The sequence below is a fragment of the Ailuropoda melanoleuca genome, chromosome 7, assembly GCF_002007445.2.
Source record: "Ailuropoda melanoleuca isolate Jingjing chromosome 7, ASM200744v2, whole genome shotgun sequence".
Classification (NCBI taxonomy): domain Eukaryota; kingdom Metazoa; phylum Chordata; class Mammalia; order Carnivora; family Ursidae; genus Ailuropoda; species Ailuropoda melanoleuca.
This window is the reverse complement of record NC_048224.1, coordinates 9,765,187-9,779,206: the sequence shown is the minus strand read 5'-3', so window position 1 is coordinate 9,779,206 and position 14,020 is coordinate 9,765,187. Positions and strand designations below refer to the sequence as shown.

At 36.8% G+C, this 14,020-nt stretch overlaps 1 protein-coding gene across 11 annotated transcripts in view; it reads left to right on the top strand.

The window, feature by feature from the left end:
• BNC2 (basonuclin 2) overlaps positions 1–14,020 on the top strand; it is a 417,234-nt gene that overhangs the window by 257,692 nt on the left and 145,522 nt on the right. For all 11 annotated transcript variants that reach the window (XM_034663950.1, XM_034663947.1, XM_034663945.1 and 8 more), the window contains one exon: positions 10,455–10,557. In XM_034663950.1, coding sequence (XP_034519841.1) covers positions 10,455–10,557 — 103 coding nt within the window. The remainder of the gene's footprint in view (positions 1–10,454; positions 10,558–14,020) is intronic.

The window sequence follows — 14,020 nt, the reverse complement described above, 5'->3', positions numbered from 1 at the left end:
GATGATTAAATACGAGAATGTATTTGAAGTATTATGCAAGCTTCATAGCACTGAACAAACGTGGATATTATTAGTCTCACAAAGGCTGCCTCAATTGGCCTGGGTAATCAGATTTGTCATCTGAAACGATACATTCTAAAATGCAACAACTTGTCTCCCTTGTTGCTTCACTGGGATAAATTCTTTTCATAAGCCTAAAGGAGTAAATTTAGTTAAAAGGTCACCCACCTTATGCTTTTGCTTGGTAAATGGATTGATTACTGTTCTCTGGCATTTGAAATAATGTGGCTAGCTCCTTTGGAAGCGGATCAAGATTTAGAGGTACTCCTTCCTTAAAGGGGTCCTTCCCATGCTGTCTGGGAAGGAGAGGCATCATCAAGTTAGGATAATGTCTTACATTTGGGCACAACTTGGGACAAGTCTTAGGTTATTCCTGCACCTCTCCACTTGGTCACCAAAATATGAGATCATCGTGCAAATCATTCTTTCCAGGATCGTAGCTGCCTCCTGAAATACTGGAACTTAAGGCTTTATCTTGTCTTGCTTCTTTCCTAATGAGGAGTATTTCTTTGTAAAGTGCTTAAAGGTTTATAAATCTTCTTGCATCTTATTATAAATCCCTTCCTTATTAATGTCTTCCCTATCATATTATATTAGTAATTGTTTTCATGAATGCCACAGAGAAATGTAATCACATTACCACCTTTCAAATTGCATTAGTGAAAATGAATAAAATGTATATCAATGGAATCCAAAATTGCTGATTCAACATTAAGGTGAAATGAGGTGAGTATTACTTAGCATTCATATGATATCAGAGGTGCTTTGGCTCCTTATATAAAGTTATGTATTCTGGTAAATGTAGACTGAATTTAGTTAAAATGGGTTATTTTGTATGATGAGCTAACCCCTTATTTTCAATTAGATGATAGGTATGTTCACTGAAAGAGTATTTCCTTTCTAATTATCACAGCTGCCTGTGTGAGTAGTCTGTAAAATTTGTAAGCATACAGGCAATAAATGGAATATCTTAATTGTTAACTGTTAGGTAAGAAAATAAAATGTTTCTGCCCAAATTGAAATGCCTTTTCATTTCCTGTTTCTCTAATATTACTAATTGCCTAACAAAATAGCTTGTATTACCATAGGCCTAATTTAATTGGGGGAAAAAAAAACATAACACATGCACTCCAAAGCCTGCATATGCTTTGATGCCATAGAAGCATGGGTATTTTCCTTATATAATTGGCTATATCCCGCTGTTGATTTTTGCTCTGAACTCCTAAATTATTTAAATGGGGTCTTCCTCATGTCGATTGATTGTAGGTTGTGGTCGTAAGGTAATGACTACAGATGCTCGTTGGACCCATGTCTGTGAAAATTTATGCGCCTGTGTATATGTCTCTTTCTCCCTGTTTGTGTTTATGTATTCACATATAGTCATAGAAACATTCACACTCATGTATAAACATTTACTCAGAAGCTTATGGTTTTCCTTCTTTGCTTCCCCCCCAAACCAAAACCTCACTTTTTCAGAAATAACTTTTTCATTGCAGTAAATTGAAGAATGTTTTTGCTAGTATACATGACAATTCATCATTGTCAATTTTTTTTAAAGATCTTATTTATTTATTTGAGAGACAGAGAGTGAGGGAGCATGAGCAGGAAGAGAGACAGAGGGACAAGCAGACTCCCCACTGAGTGTGGAGCTCTACACAGGGCTTGATCCCAGGGCCCTGAGATCATGACCTCAGATGAAGTCAGATGCTTAACTGACTGAGCCACCCAGGCACCCCCATCACTGTCGATTTTTAACAAATTCTCTTATTTGTTTTAGTATCTTGATATTAGTATGCTGAGGATAACTGAGAGTTACCCTCCCCCCAATTTGTTTAAGAATATCTTAGATTTTCCTGAAGGAAAAATGGCAATGGACTTAGAAAATAATTGCCAATTTTTAGATGGATATATTAGGCTTTAATATTTTCAGAGTAGAAGGGATTTTTAAATTTAGGTAGCAAGGAAATTTTTTTTTGTTTGCCTTCTGTTTATTCACTCATTTAGCATTTGCATATTGAAGACCTACTAGGTTAAAGAAGGATATTATGTTACATTATGTATCCCGGGGGAATGCTATCTTATGAGTTAGGCAATTTAATGCCACCAGTGGAAACCAGGTGATGCAGTGAGTTTTGTCTCTCGCCCCTTTTAAACAGCTTTATTGAAATAGAGTTCATACACCATGTATTCTATCATTATAGTGTACAATTCAGTAGATTTTAGTATATTCACAATTGCATGCAACCATCATCATAGTCATTTTTGGAACATTTTCATCACCCCAAAAAGAAATCCTTTAGCTATCCCTGCAAGCCTTGAGTAACCACTAACTACTTTCTGTCTTTATGGATTTTTATGTTCTGAACATTTCATAATGAATGGAATCCTGTAATATGTGGTCTTTTGTGACTGGTTTTTATTTTTATTTTTTTTTACTTTACATAATGTTTTCAGTGTTCACCCATGTTGTACTATATATCAGTAGTTCATTCCTTTTTATGGCCAAATAATATTCCATCATATGTAATATGCCATATTTTTAATCCATTCACCAGTTGATAGGGGGATCATAGCTTTTAAGAGAAACTCAAAATAAGGTTTAAACTCTGGATTTTAATAGTAAATGGTTTTGAAAGGCCACTTCTCCCCAGTGAACCTCTTTCAACTATGTTGGAAATGTTTATTGTGAGGATGATGTATTTCCTTGATCAAGAATTTTATTCTCTTGGTGATTTGTTGAAGTTTGACCATCTTTGAATTGTCCAGCTTTTCATCTTGACCATGTTTATGTCAATAGCATCTGGCCCTTGCAGTGAGTCTGGCCTTACCATGTATCTTTAAGTACTCTGATTCAGCCACAAAATCTAATTGTTGAAGACACCAAGAAATTTTAGAACACCTATGTACAACAAAATGATCATTTTCATCAAGTTGTTATTTCTTCATATGACATTAAAAACATTTATGCAAATTTGAAGGAACTTGTTATTGAAGGGTTAATTAATTTTTCAATCTCAAATTTGTCTTACCCCAAGTAAGATACATACTTTTGCTGTAATTTCACATTGTGAAATTTTGAGTGGATTTTGTTAAGCAGACAGAACAACTTTATTGCTTCTCATTTGCTCTTACTACTGTTATGAGTAGTGGCATTTACATGCAGTTTAACACTCTGGACTCTTAACTTTTATAGTATACTTTATAATCACTGGTAATTAATTTTTGTGAACTCTGTGAACATTGCCCATTGAAACTCAGATTTGTATTTTTTTGTATAAATATTGAAAACATACCCACCTTATTACAACTATAGATTTATATTAATAGTTTCATAGTTGGGACTCCTGGCTGGCTCCGTTGGTTAAGCGTCTGCCTTCAGCTCAGATCATGATCCCGGGGTCCTGGGATCGAGTCCCTCTCCTTCTGTCCTCTCTCTTGTGCTCTCTCTCTCAAATAATAAAATCTTTTAAAAAATATTCTCAGAGTTAGAGAAGACTTTTAGATTGTTATAAAACTTCTTCATAGGATATTTAAAACTATGGATCTTTTGGTCAATGTTCTTTGTCCAAATCATGCCATCTTGTCTTAGTTCGATATCCGGTTGCAAAAACCCTGTAGCACAACAGGGAGACATACCTTTGTTTTAATCATGTCTGAGTTTTGTAATCAAGTAAATGTAAGTTTCTTGTGCTTTTGTCTAGTTCACGATGACTCAGAAGCTGTCCACCATTCAAAAAAACTGAAGTTTTGTATGCTCAGGCTGCATTGTGTGTTGGCCAAATTCACGATATTGAGGAGTTCTACAAAGGCAACGTCATAGTGATTTTCCAAGTCTTAGTTAACACTCAAAGTACTTCTTTTGGAAGTTGTTTCTTTTCCATTAGATTTTTGTATCAGCCATGTGAAAATGGGAAGGAAAAAACTGACCTGATATTTACATGGGGAGCTATTTCCTGACTTAACCACATTACTATCATTTGAATTCTTTAGAATATTCATGACAGTGTTTTTGAAGTACTGTCCTAAGTTTTTAATGTGTAGAAGTCCCATTAATCTCTGGGTCTCTTTGGCCATTCTCTTCATCCATAATGCTTGGTAACTGTTACTTTGTAATTACTACAATGTAATCTGTGACAGTACTGGAATATTTAGCTCCAAGATTCATTAACAGATAATTTTCTATTCCAGGTTTTTGTTTTTTATTTTTTTAAGACCAAAGTACTTCAAAGATGATTTTCCTACCCAATAAAATGGTTCATTTGATCTCTGACACCCTGTATATCTTTCCTCTTTGGACTTGTGTCTGTGTTCGGAGATGAGTAACATATGTAGTGATGACTTAATAAGAACTCATTATAACATAGACTATTTTGTATCCTTATGGAGGGTTGGCCAATTTTACATATTTATATCTACGTGTGACTTCCAAAGTAGAAAATTCAATTTATTAAGAAATATTTTCATGCTAAAAATAAAAAAGGTGAGCCTTGTCACTTATGACCATCATAGCCAATTAATTTATACACCTAGAATCACCTAAGTTTACAGAAGAAACTGATGGGACAGAAAGGATGCTATATTAATATCAGCTTTTTCTATAATTCTGGTTTAAACATTTAAAAATGATTCAAGTACAATTTCATAGTCTAAGTTATAAATCTTGATATCCTCCCCAAAAATGAACAAGGGGAAATCAATTTAATAAATATTTTTAGTTTTATATGGGAGAGTTAGCCAGGGTTAATAAACACCTTGAAGGGATCTCCTGGCAAATAGTTTTTCTTAGGGAAAGGCAAAACCTAGAATTTAAATTTTTCATTTTTTGTTTCCTTCCTATGATTGCTGCTTCAGAATATGTTTTATGTTTCTAATTGCCCTGTGGCCTTATTTTGCCTTTTGTTATTTTGTATTAATATGTAACTTATATAAGTCTTCCCAGATAAGAAACAGCTAATAGATTTATTAATGAGACTTATTTATAGTTCTTTTGTGAGGTACACTAAATATTAGCTGAAGCAACAATCGTGTTTTCCTGGGAAATGTCACTTAGTGAGAAGATTGATGTGCAGTTCACATATACTTGCAGAGTTCAAGCCAGCTATGACTGTAATAAAGCTAAAGAGACTTCAGTTTTAGTGATAACAGAATCTTATTTGAATAGGGCTTTGGAACTCATCCAGAATACCTTCAAATGCACTCTTATTTAATATTCAGATATAAAAGTTTTACCGACCAAACCTTGATTAAATATTTTTATTCTTAATTGACCTACTTTATTTTAGATATGCTTTTGAATGTCAATATTTATAATTTACTGGTTTAATTGTATGTTTTCTTCCTTTCTGTATAGAGAATGGAAATAAACTGATTAATAATTGGGAAATCCACCCTATCATTTAAGAGCCATGTAATAGCCATATAAACATTTCCAAACCCTAATATTAAAAATAAATACTAATCCCTGTCATACCTACCTAGGAGGATTATAGTATGAATAATATGGCATCATGTATGTCAGAGTGTTCATTTATTCATTAATACTAAATATGTATTAAACATTTTACGAAGTGTTAGGAAAATAGTACATTGGGAAGACTCATAAGGGGAAAAAATTCAAATATAATATGTGGAAAGTTTCTTGGGTTATAAATGGTTTCCATTTATTGAGCTTTTCCCATTACTAGGCACAGTGCTGTGTGCTTTAGAGTCATTATTTCATTTAAGTCTTTTGACTTTCCTGTGATATTATTGCTACCGTTAGAGATGAGGAGAGGCTCAGAGAATCATGTATTTCTTTAAGCGCCTTTTGAGTACCTGTTGTTTTCCAGTATTCATTGTAAGCTGAACAAATGTATTGCCCTGCCCTCATGGATCTTAAATTCTAGAGGGGAAGACAGACATTAATCAGATAATCACACAGATGTATAAATACATTTGTATGTAATAGATTATAGATAAATAAAGATAAGTTCTACAGATAAATATTCACAACCATGATACGTGCTAGGACAGAAAGACCCCTTGTGAAACTGGAAACTAATGGAGAACTGGACCAGAAGATGAAGGCAGCTGCCCTGGGGCATGGAGGTAATATTGGAGTTGAAATCTGCAAGAGGAGCATGAGTTAACAGTGTACAGTGGGGGTTGAATGGTGGGCAAGTTGAGAGGCTCTACCCCACAACTGCCTGACTGTAAATGGGATTACAACTAAAATTCTCAGTCAGTCAGGTGGAGAGTTTACACAGACTTGGGTTCGATGCCTATGACTTTATTAATTCAGTGTCTTTAGGCAGGGTACCGAATTATCTCCACCTCATTTTCCTCATTTGTGAAATAAAGGTAATAATAGTACTAACCTCATGGTATTTTCTGACGATTGAGAGAGCTAATGTTTATAAAATGTTTAACATAGTGAGTGGAGAATGGCAAATATCCAGTAAATCTAGCTATTATTAATGATAATGGGTAATAGTTTACTGTTATAAATTTTAAAATCATACCTTTGGAAGAAGAAAAGACAGGAATAAAAAGGGAGAAATGGTGCTTCTCCAGCCCGTTTGAGGGCTTCCTTCTGTTCTTTTAGGGTCATTTCTCTACACCCACTGCCCACAAACTCTGTTGGGTTCCCTGAGCACAGGGACTCTGCCATCCATTTCCTGCCACTTAACACAGTACTTGGCTCCAAAATGATGGTTTTTGCATAGTGATAATATTTGAAGCTGTAGGAGGGGATAAAATTGCCAAATTAAAAAATGAGAGCCTGGCGTGGGAAACACCTGTATTTATTTACAGTGGAGAGAGAGTGAGACATTGTTGCCAGAAAAGCTAGGGTTGTTGGTCTCTACAGCCCAGGAATGGAGGAGAGAGTGCTGTAAGCTGCATCAAGGTCTGGGAAGACCAGGAGACTAGAAAAAGGGACTGAAATTAATGAGAACATTCCTTTTGTAGAAAGTTTCAGAACCTTGTGAGGCAGAATCCAGATTGCAAAATTAAAATGTAGGTGGCGGTGCAGAAGTGAAAGCAGTGGGTGTTGGGTGCGTGGATTTTTCTTTCAAGATATCCATGGTAAAGGTAAGCAGAAGGAATAGTTACTTTTAATAAGTTGCAGGTTTTAAAAAAAACATTATTGTTATTGTTCTGGGGGATTTGGCAATGCTGATCATGTCAGAATTGAAGGAGTTACTGAGCACTCTTGATGAGGTATGGAGGGGCTGATAATACGAGACAGCTAGACCTGCATGAGAATCCCTGCAACTATAGGGGGAAACAGTCTGACTAAACTGTCTGCTCTTTTCCTGGTATCCCCTTTCTGCCACTTCCTCCTCATCTCTGGATTTTCTGTAGTTGAGAATGCCCAGCAGTGAGTGGGAGGAACTGCTATGTTAGCTGAATGAAAGAAGTCAATGTGCGTATAAAAAATGAAAGCTTATCCATTTCTACTCTTCCCAGCTGTCTCCTTGTAAAGCATGTACATTTTTGAGGCTTAACTGCCTTTGATAATTTTATGATAATTTATTTTCTTTAAGTGTGGGTGAGTTGGCAAGTGATCACATTGGTTCTGTTTTGTTGTGAATAAATAGTATGTCAGAGTTTTATGCTGTTTCAAAAATGTTATTTAGAATAAAACTTCCTTTGAAGCCACAATAGTCTCTTACTCAAAATATTTATTTAGACCATATTGTTTAAATATATATAATTCCCTTAAGGAATAATTGTAGTCTATAAGAATCTGAATTTAAAACAAATAAGACCTTCTGGAATTCATAGAAATACAAAATGGATATTCCAGTGTTAAGTGTTTATATACAAAAGGAGTTGAGGTGTTCCAATGTTTGTGTGTTTAGGTACAAAAAGAGTAGAATTCATAAAAAAGGATGATGATCTGAAAAGTTTAATTCCCAAATGTGCCAGATGTATAAAGTTATTTAGGTAGAGAAAATATTTAAATCATAGAGTAGTTCAGAGTAAATGAATGAATGAGTCAACCAGTGAATAAATAAATATACATAAATATAAAGAAAATCTACAGTCTCTTAATTTGTTCTGTCCTGAATATAGCTATAATTAAAATTGAGAAAAGTATGCTTTAAACACAATGTAAAATCTGGCTATTTTTGTAAAATAATTAAATGTCATCAAATTAACTACTGAAAGTTTGTATGTCTTTTGTGCTGGAGTTAATGCATAGTCCTTGAGAAATCATCTCTTTTTATTGGGAATTTTTAAATTTTGGTAAAGCAAAGGTGATTTTTTTTTTGGCGTTATGAAAGCTTGTATTTTTGCAGTTCAAATTACATGAATATTTTAATGTCAATGTGGTTGCCGTATCTGAATTTATAATTAGATAGTTTGTAAAGTACCTTGTTTTTAGTAGAAACACTGCCCCCTAAACTGTTTTGTTTGGGTTTTTTGACCATATTACAATCAAGTTGTGAGTTCATTAACTAATGAACATGATATTTAAATAAGCTCTTTCTAACCTGTTATGTTCTGATATATTGCTCAGTCGGTAAGCTATTGAAGTGGAAATGAGAAATTTCAGGAGACGTATTTCCCCCTATAACCTACAAATGCATATATTATTCTTGCTTAGTCAGCATTTATTTCCTTTGGTATCCCTATTCTTATTACTAATTCTTCCAATCACCAATGCATACGTTAAAGTTTTACAATCTAGCTAATACGTAATTGGACTGTTGACATTGGAAGACAGACCCTGCAATATCAGGCAGATTATACAGTTGCGTGTTTCCCTGGTGGTAATGGAACAGCAAATTAGAGGTGGAGGTGAACTAAGAAAGGAGTCTATAGTGAGGACTCTCATTGCAAACCGAACCAGGACCTATATGTTTAATGTTCATTATTGAAAAGAGAAATACTTCAAAGTTGTCTGATCCAAAGCATAGTGAACAGTAAAACCCCGTCCAGTCTTATTCTGTGTAAATGGAATTTGGCCCAACTGTGTTAACAATATCTAAAATACTGTCTGTTACAAGTGAGACAGTTTATATAAAAGTCCGAATAGTTCCAGGAATATGAGCATCTGGAAGCTGTGTAAGTGAGCATAGCTTTCAGTTATAGAACTGCAATTTCAGGTAGTTCCATGCCTTTCCTCCAGCAACCCCCTCGCCCCCCCACCGCCCCAAATCAGTAAGCATTGATTACATCTGAAACTGTAGAGAGATCTTTTCCTGGCAGTTCAGGTAGTTACAGTAGATTGTTAATCTGTGAATGATCAGACTAAATCCCTTCTGTCTTCAGAATTTCCATGCAAATTAGAACTAAATGTATGAGATAAATTTATTAACTGTAGTCTAGGAGCATAGGTCAGCTTTGGCAAGTTTTAAGCATAGGTTTTTATCCATAAGAAGTTACACTTCATTTATGCTAATTTCCTGTGGATTCACTTTATAATATAAACTGGTGAGATGATATTTCAAAGTACTTGAAAAGAAATGAAAGATTTTTGAGTGTGTTTTCTGGTTTTCTAAGACACAGTTGGATTGTTACAGATATAAGATGTTTACATAAATGGCTTTTCCTATTCTAATTAAAAAACAAATTTATTTTCTTACGTCACCATTAAAGTAAAAGAAAAGGGGGTGCCTGGGTGGCTCAGTTGCTTAAGCCTCCGATTCTTGATTTTAGTTCAGGTCTTGATGTCTCAGGGTTGTGAGTTCAAGTTCCACTTCGGGCTCCACGCTGGGCATGGAGCCTACTTAAAAAAAAAATAAAGTAAAAGGAAGGTTGTATTTTTCAAAATAAGAATGAAAATGAAATTAATAAATCAAAGGGAAAAAACAAGGAATTGAGAAGTAGATAAATAACACCAGAACAATGCTAGATTTTATTGGACCAACAGGAGTGTCTTTCAAAGTGTTTCTGAAAGATTAGCAAAGCATTGAAGTGAAACTCAGCAGAAGAAAAGTAATATTCTAATAATAATATTTGTATGTCATGCTTTACTTTCACCAACATTTCACCTGAGCATTATTGTATTAGAATGTATTTTTCTGCATTATTGCCAAGTGGATAAACTTAAATGGGAATATATAGTAGCAGCAATATTTTTCCTGTTTGGGATCCCTAGCGTTACAAATCAAGCATCTTGTAGAATATGTTGTCCTTTATTCTTATTCTGCTTGGTCTGCGTTTCTTAAATTAGAAGGTTAAATATGAACAACACAAACCATCCTGTTAGTGTGAATGAGCTTTGTTTTTTTACATTTTTTTATAAGAGATTTTGATGGCATCCAAATTTACTTTTACAACTCTCCAGGCCCTACCAACATACAGCCTTTAAAAATGGAAGTGGATGTTATTTATTAAAATGGTGAAGAAACACAGTACCTTTGAACAGATGCTGATCCTTTGTTTCCTCCTCTATTTTTCAGGCCATCCGTTGCACACTGGTAAACTGCACGTGTGAGTGTTTTCAGCCGGGGAAGATTAACCTGAGGACTTGCGATCAATGTAAACATGGCTGGGTGGCACATGGTGAGGAAAATCTGGACTTTTCTTCCTGTTCTTGTTAGGTTCATGTGAGTGTGCGTGTTTTTTCAGAACAGTCGCTGCCCTGGAGAAGAGAGGGGTCAGCGGTGCTTCAAGTGTTAGTTAACATTCAGGCTGCAGCTCTCCCAACAGCATATTCTCGGCTCCAAGGAGCAAGGCGAGGCGAGCGGAGCAGCTCTTAGCAGAAGGGTGCAATGTTTATAGGACAGTTGGGCCGTGGGGTTCTGACTGGACATCGCAGCAGCCAGCAAGCACCAGGCCTGATGGAAACTCAAACATACCACAGTTGGCCTTTCAGGGCCCGGACCTCAGAGGGAAGCTGGCACGCCCTCTTTGCTTGAGGAGAATTCGTCGATGACTGCTCACCCTTGTCATATGTGCTTGAGGCTGCATTTATCCTCCCAGATGTTAAATTTTGTATGGTCCAAGGTGGGTGAGAGAGTGAACGGGAGCATTATTTGGCTGGTATCTGAAAAAATAATCTGTAAATACCCCCTTTCAGTGTGCATCAGGATTGGAGGTGGCCAGTGTTAGAGTGGGAGCACTGCGGGGGTGTGTGTTGGGGGCGAGGGTGACCCAGGGCCATGGCTGGAAGTGTTGCGGCTTTTTGCCAGATGCACAGAGCCGTTCCATCAGTGTGCCTTGACTAAGCAGTTAATATCTTCTAATGTATGGCTTATGTTTTTTACGTTTAGGCAAAAAGAGACTTAGAAAATAAGCAGACATTTTCTTTACTTCCTAGAATGTAGAATTTTAAAAGATAGGTAATGTTTATAAAAGAAATCTTGGCTTGAGATTTTTTTGACAGCCTGGGGTATTGGCTCTTCAGTGGACATATTCTTCATTCCCAGGCTGAGCCAAATATCCAGTGGGTTGTATTTTTATAAATGTCATGTTATTCTAGCAAGATCTGAGGTAAAAACACTGGGCCATGCCTTGAAATGCTTTTAATTTATCATGTACCTTGCTTGTTAGGGTGTGTGTGTTGGCATTGCGGGGACATTTCAGCCATGTTTCTGTGTGTGAGAGACGAGGTAGATAGGGTGGTAGGAGGGGAATGCCCTGGAAGGGGTGTGCCCGGCAGGCAGGGCCACGATCCTTAAGTGCCTGCAGGGATGGAACTCTTTCCTGTTTCGTTAACAGGGCCAAAATCTGCAACAGCTCAGTCCGGTTTTGAACAACATATGAGCTGCTGTTCCTTTTGCAGTCTGTGTGTGTTACCGCATTCGGTGATTTCTTCTCTCTTCCTATGTTCATTTCTTAAGGCTTCCATAACAAAATACCATGACTGGGTGGCTTAAATCAGAAATTTATTTTCCCGCAGTTCCAGAGGCTAGAGGTCCAAAATCAGGGTGGTTTCATTCCGAGGACTTTTCGTGGCTTGCAGATGGCTGCCCTCTTGCTATGTCCTCAAATGGTCTTTCCTCTGTGGGCACACACCCCTGGTGTCTCTGTGCATTCAGGTTTCTTTTTGTTCTAAGGACACCAAACAGATTGGATTAGGGGCCACCCTCGTGGTCTCATTTTAACTCAATCAGCCTCTTTAAAGGCTCCATCTCCAAATACACAGTCACATTCTGAAGTACCAGGGGTTAAAGCTTCAAAGTATGCATTTGTGGGGGTGGGGGGGACACAATTCAGCCCATAACACTTCCTAAATATCCTTGTTTCCCTGAATAAGTGTTGGCTTTACTAGGTCGTAGGTACCAGAGCTTATGTCCCAAGCCCATCAGGAGTCACAGAGGCAGTAATGGGTTACATCCCGGCTCTGCAACTTGAGTGGCGCAGGGTTCAGTGTCTCTGCAGCCTGGGGTTCTTATCTGTGATCTAGGATGAGCAACACCTACTTTTCAGGATTATTGTGAGAATTAAAGACTATGAAGCCTTTCAAATAAATGACAGTATGCTAAAAGTAAGAAACTGAACAATGGACAAGCCATAAAAATGAGTCAATCAATTAAACAAAGGACTTTTCTTTCATTCACTCTCATGAGTCTCCAAAGCCATCTGGGTTACCATCGTCTATCTACTGTGGTAGCCTGGTGAGTATAAAAGTTTACTGTGTCACCAGTTTGTTTTACCTATCCAACTTCCACATGCATATTACATTAGTAGTGTAATGGGAGGAAAAAGAAATATTTCTTCTTTCTCGAACAAAATAAATTATTCTTAGCCAATGGTTGTTTCACCAAACTTGAATAAGGTATTTCTGTTACATCAGCCTGTGCTTTTCCTACCGTGTCATTAGAAATCCTACGTTTCTGGGATATTGATTGTGGAGTTTCACAAATAACACTTTTTCTCACTGTTGTTATTTCCTTGACTTCTCTTCTCTTCTCCCCCTCAACCGTATATCAGTCTTCAACTCCAAATATGTACACACAGATGCACAAACCCCATTCTCCCCCATTCATTAGGACAAATATGACAAGATTGGCTTCCAGCTTTTGAGTTGGCAGTGGGATGAGAGCACCCACTCTTTTTGCCCTTGGCATTTCAACTAGTTGCTTCATTCTCTCCTCCTGCACAGAAAACCCTGAAATCACATCTCCAGTTATTTCTGCTCAGAGGTAAAAGGCAGCAGTCTTCCTGGCTGCCTTACCCAATACGGTGTCTTATGTGTGGGACGAGGAAATGCCTTGGATTTTTTAATGTGTCTCTGAATGTGGATGGAACAGCATTAAGACTACTGAGAACACATCTCATAGAATTATTTCATTGTATCACTAAACATACTCCACCTGTTACTATAATTTTAAAAAAATGATAGTTGTGAAGCACCTGGGTGGCTCAGTCGGTTAAGCATCCAACTCTTGATTTCGGCTCAGGTCATGATCTCAGGGTCGTGAGATTGAGCCCTGCACCGGGCTCCGCACTGGGTGTGGCGCCTGCTTAGGAATCTCTCTCTCTCCCTCTCTTTTTTCCCCTCCCCACTCCCGTATGCACTCATGAACTATCTCTAATAATAATAATAATAATAATATAATAAAAATAAAATTTGCTGCTAAAAAATAACCAAATGTCAAAATCAAGTGTTCTCTATAAAAAGAAAAGTGTTCAGAAACTTGGTTGCCTCTTTTGAATAAATATGTTCCTATATCTCTTTTGATAGCAGCATCTTTAGTTTCTTTGTAAAATGTTGGATTTCACAGTCATTCTCTCTCTCTCTCTCTCTCTCTCTCTCACACACACACACACGCACACACTTCCATAACCTTACAGATTGCTTCTCCAGCCTGCTTGAATTGTTGACATTAGCTGCTTTACAACAATCTTGAGAAAGATGTTTTAAAAAAATTAAAGCGAGTGAGTGATTAATTCATCATACTATAACACCTAGGTTTTGAAATTACACACTGGGCCAGGTGCTTTTCACAGATTACTTCCTTGAAATCTTTAGCACCACTGAGTCAGGAGGGGGAGAAAGCCCAAAACAGTTCTTTGACTA